We start from the raw sequence: 13500 nt of genomic DNA, 5'->3' as shown, positions 1-13500 counted from the left end.
TGATCCACAGAACACATAGCTCCAAATGTATATAATTTTGCCAAGTGGGATATAAATATTGATGGCCTGTTAAGCTGGAATATAAATGGTGATGGTCTCTCAAGCTGCCAGCAGAGGGACAAGCTGCTTTGTACAATAGAATATGTTCTAGCTGCTATGTTACTCTAGAAAAATACAGTCCTGTGAAAATATTTACACATTATTGGCTAGAATACACATATACGTACATGTACATACACACATATGTGTATTACCGTATCTCACTTATATGCACATTTTACGACATCGCTTGTAAAGTGTTTCGGTGTTAAACATGAACGTTACATGTTACTGCATCCACGTTCTACTGAAGGGATAATTACACTTAAGAGATAAGAGTGTCTGGTTTTATTAAAGCCAAGCTGTCATTTTATAATCTTTAAGAAAAGCTCTTTTGGCACACAAGATATACATGCAGACAGTTACCAACGACTCTGTCCCCAGTATTAACACCCATCTTCCTCATGGCAGCTGCAAACAGGGCGACGTTCCTTCTAAGCTCTTCAAACGTAACCTTCTCCACATTCTCCTTGCCTTCACCTGAGAGGAATTAGGAGTAAAATAAATAGAATTACCCCTGGACAGAGGTTGAAGACTACATAAAAATGAATGGCAAGTGCTTTAAACAGACAATAAAACAATACATACACACAACACTTGTCAAATTGCTATCATATCTATAAATCAATAGGTACATTAAACCTGAAATGGTTTTCTCCTCAAGTTAATGAGATGAATGTGTACCCACTGCAAACTAGATTTGGCAAATTACACTCATATGTGGCCACTCACTGACAGAAAATTATATTGTGTTTGGGTAACACAATAAAAGCCAAATGGACTGTTAACACAATCCAGTGATGTCAATACTTATTTAGTGTCCAAATGAGGTGCCATGTTACTAGTAATCCCACACAGCTTTTACAAAGAAAAAGAGGCTACAAAGGTCAAGAGACAAAAAAAAATGATAAGAAGGTAGAGGAGCGGCAGTAATTTTCTTTCCTGCACACACAGTCAAAGGGAAAACAGATATGAGAGCTCACACACCTAGTTACAAAAAATAAAAACTCCACAAATTCACTTTTTAACCCGTTCAAGTCTGCAGAGGCCCCACAGTCTATGTTCCTTTGACAGTACTGGGTAGAGGTTGGGAGTGACACGTGGCCAGGATGGATTAAGATAAAATTGTGATGATAGGCGGACTTCCAAGAATGAGTTTAATAGGTATTAGAATTCACATGAAGGAGCCACGCCAGTCAGGCTGAGGCAGAACGCTGCATCAAATCACATAGCTGAAGATGAAGTGTTCTGTGAAAACACTGATTCAGGGATAACAATGGTGCTTATATTGAGATTCTGGCCAGTTTCAAGAATGCAGCAATAGTAGAGCAGCATTTGCTTTTGTTTGTGCCACACCTATAACATGCTATAGAAAAAAAATATCTTACAATATACACATGTACCTTTTTTTGTATGTTGTTAAAGAGCATATCAAGTTGCCTATACCTGAGTGTAAATGCTGACGTCAGTGAGTGGGTATGACATCAGCTGTGCCACAGTTTATCAAGTGCTAGAAATAACTAACACACACTGTCACAGGACACGATGACACAGATTTAGAACTCAAGTGTAGCAAGACAGTGGAATGGGTATATCAGAGATGAATAATTCAAATTCACCTTTTTTCCCCCCCACTAACTATATTTACAGGTGACAAATATTTTTTACACTGCAATATGTTAACTGTGTGCACTAATATGCCAACAAATCTATTGTCTCCATGCTTACAGTCCATGCTGAATTACTGATACTTATTGTATAACAAGATTTAGAGAAAAATTATCTAAATGTACAGATCGTGTAGCAAAATAAGCGTTAAATAAAGAAACCCTTTCCTGCTCACAGGTGATATTGAACAAAGGGGAAAAGGCTCTTGGAATGTTTGTGCAATGTAATTGGAGTTCATGTATTTCCTGTGACATTCAATTAAACGTACCTTCTTTGTATTTTCTTTCTACCTGTAAAAGAAAAATGATGGTACCGCTGCCAGGATTTATTTTAACAGCCGACTACAATGTTGCGTGTTTCCCAAGATGACTAGAGGAGCACTTCCTATAACCAGGCAATACATTGGCCACACATTTCATCTGGAACTTGGACCTGTTTATAGCTTGTGAATACACACATGTTATGTCCTAAATGTTTCTTAACTCTTGCACTTACCCAAAGATGCAGGAGTGCCAAAAGCTGCTCATACAATAAACTCAAATTCACATACATTCCTGCAATAGTTTTAATAATGTCTATTTATACCAATGCTCTGTGGTGGTAAAGTACTAATCAGTGGTTTTGTGGTACTTACGGGCACCATACAGAGCAATTTTGTCATTTTCTTTGTGTTTAAGAAGATTCTCTGCATAGTTCAGACGGCTGCCTCGAAACCACTCAGGGATATCAGCAATTCCTTTCGTCCTGTCAATTACCTGAAGCAAAATAATTATTGTCTTGCATTAGCAATGGACTCACATATACATTCAGAAATTTCAGTGAAAACATATTAAAACACAAGAAAAGAAGGAATTTGCCCTTGAAAGTGCTTAAAGATGTGTCCGAAAGTATTAGTTCCTTTGCCTTTTTATTTTAATTAAATACTGTAATGCACAATTTGCCCTAAACTCCAACTGTAGGTCGCCATAACGTATGTTGAGAAGCCACAGTCGTGGGAGAATGTCCTTTAGACAGACAAAACAAAAGTACAGTATTACGGCAAATCACAACTCCATGTTTACATAAAGAAAAAATAAGCTTTCAGAGAAAAATACATCATCCCTACAAACATGGAGAAGGCTCAGAGATGTTTTGGGGTTACTTTGTTGCCTTTGGCATTGAATGCCTAGAATCTGTCCAGGGTACAATGAAATCAGAAGACTGTCAAGGCACTATAGGATTGAAGTGACAGATCTGTCAGGGCAGAGGCATAACTAGAAATCACGGGGCCGCGGTGCAAAAATTGCCCTGCAGCCCCCAACCCATAGATCTACCCCACACACGTCCCCACCCCTCCCCCCACGTGCCCCCACCATCAGATTCCCCCTTCCGTGGCGCTGAAGGGGTTAGAACCCCTTCGGCCACTTACCTTAATCCAGCGCCGGGCTCCCTCAGCGCTGGTGATCTCTCCTCCCCTGCGGACGTCAGCTCCCCTGTCCGACATCAGCGGAGCCGAATGCGCATGCGCGACAAGTGCCGCGCGTGCATTCAAAGTGTCCATAGGAAAGCATTTCTCAATGCATAATATGCCTCCAGCGTCACAGATGTGCCTCTAGTGGCTGCCTGGAAGATGGCCACTAGAGGCTGTCTTAACCACAAATGTAAACATAGCAGTTTCTCTGAAACTGCTATGTTTGCATCTGAAGTGCTAAAACCTGAGGGACCTGACACCCAGACCACTTCATTGAGCTGAAGTGGTCTGGGTGACTATAGTGTCCCTTTAAAACACAATAACTATATACAAGTACATTTTTAAACACCAACACTGTACATTACACTATACCGCCAGTAAATGCCACAGCGCTGTACCGATATACAACCTAGTAATTTTGACTTGGGGTGCCTTTGAAAAATACTGAAATATTAAGGGTGCATTGAACCTAAAAAGTTTGGCAACCACTGCTCTATACTCATACTTGCAAACACAATGTATGGAATATCTCCAAGCTAAAGAAATTCTACCAAGAAAACTGATAAATATGTTTGTTTTTTAATTTAATTTAATTTAAATGCATACATTTTTACTAAAAGCTGAAATATACCTGCTTAAAGGCTGGTAAGAGTTCTAACTTAGAAACCATAATTAGCTAATGAAATATAGTGCTCCAATATTCCTTACTGCAAGAGAAATAAGTGAACAATATATTTACTGGTAATTTGCTAACTTTAGCATATCAAAATCTTATCCAGAGATATTGACTTTTCTGAATTTAGAGATAGCAATCTTTAATCAGGAAAAGTTAATCTTCTGCAAAGGTCAAATCTGGTTAGAATTATTCTTATTGTTTATCGGATGAGAAGGAATGGTTAAACTGATCTGGTACGAGAAATATTGTATTTGTAAATTACAATATAAAAGTTATTTTTCCTGTGAGAATTGTAGCCAGTAGTGAGTGAGTTAACTCAGTGTGATTAAAACTGGCAGCTAAGTTTTTATGGCTGTAAGCTATGTTGAAAAAATGTAAATCTGTGGAAAGTTCTTTGTTAGGAATTGCTTAGCTGATTTAAAAAAAGTGTCCTGTCGTAAATCTTGTTGAAATTTGCATCTATGTGAATAAATATGTTGCTATAAGCTATCTGAAATTGTGTCTAAACTGTCGCCATATTGTATACATATGTTATACCTAAATATTCCCTGAATAATGTCACGCATGTTACATATTATATTATTAGTATTGTCACAATAAATTATATTTTTATAATTAGTTTGTGATTAATGTGTGAAATACAAATTCTCTAATAAAACTTACTCCAGGGTTTATAAGAGTTAAAATAGTCGCTTTAAATCAATCAAGGGTAACAGTGCCAATATATCAATTTTTGATATAATAAAAATTATTAAATACATTTTTGATAATTTTTATGAAAATATTATTTTTAATATTTATCATCCCATAAATATCCTCACAGATCGTTGTTTCTCAGTCACAGGTCTTGGGTCCTCCTCAGGATTATGACCTAAAACATACCTCAAAAAGATTGGATGATAAGAAATTTTGGAGCATTCCAAAGTGGCCTTCTTGGAGTCCAGATCTGAATGCCATCGTACATCAGTTGAAAGAGCTGAAACTTACTTTTGGGAAACGGTAGCCAGCAAACCTGAGAGTACTGGATCAGCTTGCTCAAGAAGAGCAGGGAAAAATCCCAGTCGGAAAGTGTAGAAACCTTATTCACAGTTACAGAAAGTGCTTGACTGCAGTTATTGTCTCCAAAGGTTGAGAGTATATTTTTTTTTGTCGGTGTCATTCTCATTCGTTTAACTGCTTAAAGTAATACGTGAAGTCATAAATCAAAAGTGAAGTTTCTGTTCAATTACATTTGAAATACAGTATAGTGGATACCAAATACTTCTGTCAATTTTCACGTAGTGCAGAGAAAATTCTGCATTTTCCTTAAAAAAGGAGAGGAGAACCAATACTTTCGGCCACGTCTGTACAATTTAAAAGTATGAAGGTCACGAACAGGTGCATAAGCATCAAAATATTACAACAGGCCAAATGCATATTTTCATTAGCAATCCGACTTTTAAGATGTGTTTTAATATTTCTCTTTCATAAGCAGACACAATGTATAATTCAAGCTTGCTTAATGGATCAGTATTACGGTATTGGTGAGATTATGCCTGGCTCACATCCAAAGGCACAGGTACTTAACTAATCCATTTCAGAATCACAGGCAACCATGTCTCCAACTATTTCCATAGTATTCTAAGGTTACTGCCTCGTCTTTCCAGAGAATGAAAGGGAGGTTGTGGCATACGTAGATGTAGTTATATAGAAACATAGAGATCTCCATTAAAAGAGTACTAACAGAGTTACACCCTTACTGGACTGTACATGCGCAAGTGCCAGATTAACTTTAAATGCACAGCAGCATGAATACAGGAGGTAAGGTGTCACATGCCTTAGGTCAGCAAGTAGTTTTCTCTGGAAGTTGCCTTTGGTACTAAGAAAGTGTACCATAACCTTGATGGTACCCACTACCCATGCCCTTTCTCATATGACTATTTATCGTCAGACTATTGACTTTTACGGACAATGCTATATTGCTTCATCCTAGTTTGTCTGTGTTTGTTCAAGTGCTGTGATTTGAACGACCTTGTTATTGCTTCACCCTCGTCTGATATGTACTCCACCACCTGTTACTCACACATCCGGTCTGTCTATGCCGCTCTCTGCAATTGTATCCTATTTGGTGCTACCATTATCTCAACCTGTGAACAAGGGTGGCTGTTAAGATAATAACTCAGTAAATTAATGCAGGCAGTTACAGTGCTGAGGTAGGGGTTAGTGTTTATCGGACAGTTCCCAGCCTCAGTTAGAAGCACCCATTTTATTTAAATGACTAGTGAGAGGCTTTTATGATTAATACTTTTTAATACACCCCTTAGTACAGCTCTTAATATTTGACAGACGGATTATTCCATGTTTTTTTTGTTTACATTTGTGAACGTAACATTTCCTGCTTGTTAAGTACTTAAATTCTTATCTCGTCTGTATCACAAGCTTTTGAATAAATTTAAAGGTACACATCAAAATCATAGCAATGTATTTTACTAGAACAGGTTACAGCACTAGGAGCACTGACATGTAACTGCTGCAAATTGCTTCAGTTAAAAGTCCACCCTGTTGCTTAAATGTGTCACAAGTGAATCGGTTTAAAATCCCTCTACATCCATTTTTGAAGGAGTTAAAGACATGGCTACCAGCAATCAGCTGGGGGTAAATACAACTAGAACAGCTCCTAAATCAAAAAGTCACTCATCTTTATGATATATTATTGCCTAGGAGTTGTTACAGATTCATTCTGTGTATGCAATCTACCAGGTCACTGGTACTGAACTTGATTCTTCAAGTGCAATAGACACAAAAGCTTTTTAGGGTTTCAGCATATCCTTAAGTGTTACTTTAAGAGAATTGTTTCAATGCACTTACATCAAATCTATGGAAGGGCTGACCTTCAGCACTACAGCAAAACACTAGTCTTCTTTGAGCTTCAGACAAAAGGAAGAATTCCGAGAGTGGTGCCTCATGAAACTAAAATCACTGTAATTATTCTGATTATGGCCTATTTTAGCTCATTTTGCAGGGTCACTGTAATATGTCTGTGAGTATTGCCACAGAGTGATAGGAGTAAGATGTTTTGAGAAATTCCCACAAGGTCATTTGACTATAATGCCATCTTTCATTTCTGGGGACATCCGTAAACCATTCAACCATTTAGCCTCCAGTCCTATCTTGTCACCAGAACTGATAAGTGACATTGTTTTACCATAATATACACTTCATAATTATGTATTATCTTTCTCCACCGACCTTATATCAGAAACAAAGTTGTATTACTCTCACTAAGGCTAGGCAAACTGGGCAATGAAGTTCAGGTGCTGTCCAACGATTAAATAAAAACTAACCCTGGCCCTTCATACTCATTTAATATAAGTAAGATGCCCTTAAGAAGAGATGAGAGTAGCAAACACTTTGGGGGAGGCACAGTGCTACTTTCCTGATGGTTCAGTGGGTACAATGTGAGGTGTCTATATCTTTGGTGCTCCTCTCTATCGGTTGTGATAAGACGCTCAAAGCTCATGTCATGGCAACAGTGAAAGGTGTGCACCAGAGAAATGCATATCCCTCACAGTGCATCCAATAGACCATCATAGACCAAGATCCCGCTCCTGGTGTTGTGGTACCCGTTGAAGGGGAACCGGAGATAAAGAGGAGTGGATGAAAGGGCCCCACAATTATTTTGCCCAAAGTTCCACATATGCCAGTGGCGACCCTGAATACAAAGTATATATTTTGATGAAGCACATAATAAAGAATTTTGGAGACCTCCATAAACCAATTTATCTTTGGTCGTGTGGTTTATTTCTATGTCTCTAGAACCCCTCAATGGGATTTCTGATAAAACATTGTTCACCACTATGTATCCTTTTTCTCTGTCTCTACCCTATATTTACTATATAGTGATAAAAATGCAGTTTTGTTTAATGCTTTAAAAAGAATTATACGGTCTGTGTTTTCGGCTGACTTTATTACTTCTCCTCCATTTAATAATGTAGCTCTTTGTTCCTTTGCCATTGCCAAAAAAAAGTATTCCTGCTAAAACTAGGCATACAAGTAAACAACTCAAGAACACTGTGATCAGAGTTTGGCTCGGGTATATGAAAATGTAAGCAGTTAAAAGGTGAATACAAGACAAACACAAATATTTGAAATAGAGAAGGAAGTGGGGGATGAAATCAGGAGGAAAAAAAATGTGGTTAAAAAATCGTTGAGCTCATAAAAGTAAAACATATTATATTTTATTTGTTGTTCATTCAGCAGCATTTTTGAAGGATTATTCACTAAACTAGGAATGGACGGAAATTCCCCAGTGGATTGCAAATCTTGGACCAAAATCACTGAACTAGAAATATTCTTCTAGATCAGCTGTTTTGCCCTAAAATTTGCAATTCCCTGCTCAATAAGCAGCATTTTCCAGATTAGTAAATAATAATCAAGTGTTGTTTGATTCGAAATATGCTAAAGGGTTACACCAACCATCATAATAACATTGCATGCTGTATTAGTTATGATATTAGGATTACCCTGGCGATGTTTCCCGGTAATAGGGCAAAGTGTTTTACACTGTTTGCCCACTTACCAGGTCCTCCCGGGTGCCTAGTCTACTTGGAAGCAGTGTTTACAGCATCTGGTTTCTGCAGGACTGAAGAATCCAGATGTTGATCCTGCCAGTCATTTGCTGAGAGCATTGTCAGCTCATCGTTCTCAGCCAATGAATGAGTGTCTGCGACTCTAAATTTGTACAGAATTGACATTAGTCAGCCTGGCTGGTTGATGCTGCCAGAGATGGAGGTACAAGTCTGGTAGCAAATGCATTAAACTCTATACGTGCAGCGTTTCACAGAGAAACACTGCACATACAAACTCCATGACCACTTTAAATCATTTAAATCACTAAAGTGGTCATGGTGCATGGTGTAAGCCTTTAAGGAAAATCTCTGTTATGTAAAGAGACTGATGTAATAATTTTGATCGAACTGCATCAGAAAACACATCTGAAAATATTCAATGTATAGAGACGGAAATAGATGCGGATATAATGCAAACCTTTCACATATAATAAATAATTCTGAAAATAGGAATGGCCAAGCAAGAGGTAATGACATAACAGAAAAGATTGATTATTGTTGATAAAAAATATTATTAATAAATCAAAGTAAATTCATACTTATATGGAGGTAGTTTCCAATACTGCATCTACCATATATTCCTTTCAATTAAAGTTATTTACTTAACAGGAGTGACAGTAAAATCAGACATCTCAAATAAATAAGCAGAGTTGGAGAATTTTTCCAAATTCACTATTTTGGACCAAAATTCCTTTAGCAATTTATGATTCTGTGAACAGTCTCATGAGCATGTTTCTAAGCTGCATTTGTAAACTGTAAGTTTTCACAAAAATCAGAGATACATTTACATTTGATGTGCAGCCACAACCAGCATTTTTGGTGTTGACCTTTTGCTGATGTGCTCAGAAATGTACACATTATGGGGATTACGTATAATGAGAAATTCCAGGGCAAAATTCTAAAAGTGGAGTGATGAGAAAACATTCCATATTTTTTCATGGTCACTGCTGCAAATTAGAAGTTCATCCACTAAATGTGGCCATGTGCTTGTAATCTGCCACGGAATATGTCGGAGCTATATAAATACTAATAATAAATGTAATAATAATACATTTTAATAATATATAGATAAACCTCCAGTGGGCAAAAAACAAACAAACACATAATAAAAAAATAAGGGACAAATATCTAATATATTTACAGTTCTAAATGGTCCTGTACTTGCACAGCGCAAGTATCTGTAGTAGACACATTTCGCCCTCACCAGAGAGAAGCTCCATCAATCAGGTGTCTGTTATTATGGTCTAAGGGGACTGCACTGCCATTACCTCTGCCCAGCAGTGATTTAAAATACTAGTATATCCTCAGTAGTAATTTTACTCAACACACGTATTTGCAAAATTGAGGATGAACATACCTCGTCATACCGGCGAGAATATACAATGCCACTGAAGTCCCAAAATTCCGCCCAAAACTCTGGATAGCACTCCACAGACCACTGGTATAGATCATTGTAACTTTCTGGAAAAGAGGTGTAATAGACTATCAATTACAGACATGTACCTCAGAGCTGTAACTTCCAAAACAGGTTCCTACCTTACATTTTACTTCTATTTATTTTCACCTTTGTATCCTTTGAAAATATTACCAGTACGCTTCCTGTAGTTTTTAAAATACGTTAGACAAGATATATAGACTATGTAGAATGTTCTACTTAAGATGTTGGATTACAAAATTTAAACTCCTTAGAAGCAGACGTAAAGGGCAACTCCCACCACCCTTAACCCTGCAAGTGTAATTATTGCAGTTTTTACAAACTGTACTAAATTACCTTGCAGGGTTAAGTCCTCCTCTAGTGGCTGTCTGTTAGACAGCCACTAGAGGTACCTCCGTGTTCTTAGAAAGTGTGTTATACGATGCTGGATGTCCTCACACTATGTGAGGACCTCCAGCGTCGCCGAAATCCCCATAGGAAAGCATTGAATAATGTTTTCTTATGGGGAGGTCTAATGCACGTGCGCGGCCTTTTCCGAGCACGCGCATTAGGTCTCCCCCACCGGCTGACGTCGGCGGGGGAGGAGAGTAGGCGGAGCCTGAACCAGCACCGAGAGACATCGGTGCTGGATTCCGGTTAGCAACTTGGGATGGGGGCTGGGAAGGAGAGGGGCACTGTAGGGTCCTGTAGTGCCAGGAAAATGAATACGTTTTCCTGGCACTGGAGAGTCCCTTTAAAGAAACACTCCAAATACTATAATCACCACAATAAGCTGCAGCAACTATGGTGCCATGAGTTCCCTGGCACCATAACAATGTAAGTAGTCAAACCATTCTAGAATACTGTCAATTCTTATCTGTGCATCTATATGGGTCCCCGACCCCTCTCTAGATGGAAGTTCTCAGCTCTGACCAAAGCCCAATGGTCCAGGGCTTAGCTCAGTAGAGCCAACAGATTTCCTATGGATATTCTGGCTCTTCGTGCTGAAAGGAGGTTGTAGAGAGCCTGGCAGACCCCAAGTAAGAAGTCAAACCGTTTGAATATGATTTAACTACTTATATTGTAATGGCATCCTGTACGGGTTGGAACTTGGAACACAGTCATGAATTGAAGGAAGTCAAAAATGTAAGGTCAAATAAAATTACATGCAACAGATAAAAAGAGATCATATAAAATGGGTAGACTGAATGGACACAAAGCTTCTTTTTTTAACACATTTCCACATAATTTTGGGGGTTTTTCCACCTATTCTTTAGCTTAACATACATAAATGTATTTGGAAATATGTGATAACAAAATACAAAAGTACTTTCATCCCATCCAATAAACAATAATAACAATAATAAGTTCTTAGTAAAAAAAAAAAAAAAAAAAAAAAAAAGGAATACAGTGGTCTTTATCGAAATATAAAATTGTAAGTTTTATGGCATCAAAAATTACAAAAGAAAATTATATACTTAAAGTGTGTACCTCAATGAACCCACAACGCGAGCAAAAGTTAGGGAACCATAGCAGATTTGGAGAAATTCTCCAACCTAGCTATAGCCACAGCTTGTCCATTTTAGGCCGAATTTTGACATTTGTATTTCAGTTTACTACACTTTGGAGTTTAGTGAATAAACTTTAAAGTGAATTTCAAAAGCTGAACTGGAAAAAGTCTTCAAGGCTACATTTTCAATTCAGCTTTACTGGCCTCCAATATAAAACTCACATTACCTTTCAAAATTTAACACTTCAATGAATAACCCTTAACAGTGCCATCACAACTGCAAGAAAGAAACAGAAAAACAGTCATGCACTTAGTCATATTGACCTTTACTCCAAAAGCAACAGATTTCTTCCACATGCCAGATTGACTTCACTGCAAGTTGCCAACTGTCGTGTATTTTGCCAGGGCAGTCCCATGTTCTTGGCTCCGGTGCCAGCAAAACCAAGTCTCGGGACATGTCCTGCATGCCTGGTAATTAGACAGCTGTTCCCCCTCCCCTGCCGCTATGCTGGTAGGAAGTTATTACAATTCACTTTCCCCCACAAGGTTAACAGTGTGTGAGGAAAGGAGCGTAAAAAGCAGCAGGGGAGCTCATTTACAACACCAGCCAGTGAGACAGCCAGCTGGTCAGTGTGCACTCTGCATGGGTCAGTGAGTGTGTGTCAGTCTGGATGTGCCAGCGAGTGTCCATATGGGTCAGTGTGCACTCTGTATGGGTCAGTCTGGGTGTGCCAGCGAGTGTCCATTTGGGTCAGTGTGCACTCTGCATGGGTCAGTGAGTGTGTGTCAGTTTGGGTGTGCCAGTGAGTGTCCATATGGGTCAGTGTGCACTCTGCATGGGTCAGTGAGTGTGTGTCAGTTTGGGTGTGCCAGCGAGTGTCCATATGGGTTAGTTTGTGTGTGTGTGTATGGGTCAGTGTGTTTGTTAGTATGTGTCCATACGGCTCAGTCTGTTTGTGTATGGTGTCAGTGCGCATCTATAATGGTCACTGTTTATGTGCCTCAGTAGTGTGTTTTTATATATATCAGTGTGTTTGTATGTTTCAGTGGGTGTGAGTATGTCAGTGTGTGTGTCAAGGATTGCAATCATTCCTTAAATAGTTCCCTTGAGGTATACAGAAAGTTAACTAGTGTTTCTAAATGTGAATTCCTGAGACTATTATGTATGTATACATATACATGTATATTAATATAAAAGGGTATCTTTCTTGGTACTACAATTTATGCTCTTTTGAAAGAGCATATCATTTCATCTATACATTGTACTAGCAGATTTGCTAGCAAATATATGTATTGGGAGAAACACCTATTAAAAAGGTATATCTCTGGACCTGTCAGTCAATTCTTCAGAACAGACTCTATGCCGAAGAACTGACTGACAAGGTAGAGCAGAAGAGACCTCCCACAGGCAGTCTCTCTGCTCTCAATGCATAGCAACCACAACACATGCGCTGTGGTTGCTACAGTAACCACATAAAAATATCTACATTCAAACACACAGATCTTGCACACAAATACCCCAATGCTTTCAAATGCCAACACTACACATACACATTAAAATGCAAACACTACACAAAAATACACTCCTGCATGCCTACACTACACACAAACACAACCCTCCATTCACATTCACACACACACATATATATATATATATATATATATGGTATATAAAAATAAAAAGAAGAAAAAAAATATTGGCTGATTTAAAAGTGGATTTGTTTTCCAAATGTTGCAAAATATGAAGATGTTGCACTAGTTACTCATACGGATTATTGCCATATAGTAAAGTCTGTTATTGTAAAACACAAACATACTTCCTCTTTACAAGGTTTAAATGATGTCATTAGAGCAATTGCCAGGGTTTTATCATGCACTGCGTTACTACAAAAGCCATACTACTTTCTTGTTGAGTAATATACTGAATTCTTCTATATTTATTCATAAAAAGAGGGGAGGATGATGAGAGCAATTTTTAAGGTTAGAGTCTGTATTATACTGACACATGTGTTAAGGATAACTAAGCCGAAATTTCATGGTAACCCTAAACATAATACTTTTAGAAAATATACTGTT

General features: G+C 38.1%; 1 protein-coding gene across 1 annotated transcript in view; it reads right to left on the bottom strand.

The window, feature by feature from the left end:
• Nucleotides 1–13500, bottom strand: part of AACS (acetoacetyl-CoA synthetase) — an 82659-nt gene that overhangs the window by 55669 nt on the left and 13490 nt on the right. Inside the window, exons 2-4 of the mRNA XM_063454336.1 lie at nucleotides 9858–9961; nucleotides 2402–2522; nucleotides 466–579 (exon numbers count right to left, since the gene is read on the bottom strand). Of these exons, the coding sequence (XP_063310406.1) occupies nucleotides 466–579; nucleotides 2402–2522; nucleotides 9858–9961 (339 nt within the window). The remainder of the gene's footprint in view (nucleotides 1–465; nucleotides 580–2401; nucleotides 2523–9857; nucleotides 9962–13500) is intronic.

Source organism: Pelobates fuscus, chromosome 5, assembly GCF_036172605.1.
Source record: "Pelobates fuscus isolate aPelFus1 chromosome 5, aPelFus1.pri, whole genome shotgun sequence".
NCBI lineage: Eukaryota > Metazoa > Chordata > Amphibia > Anura > Pelobatidae > Pelobates > Pelobates fuscus.
Note: the sequence above shows the minus strand (reverse complement) of the source record. Positions and strands in the feature narration are given on the sequence as shown.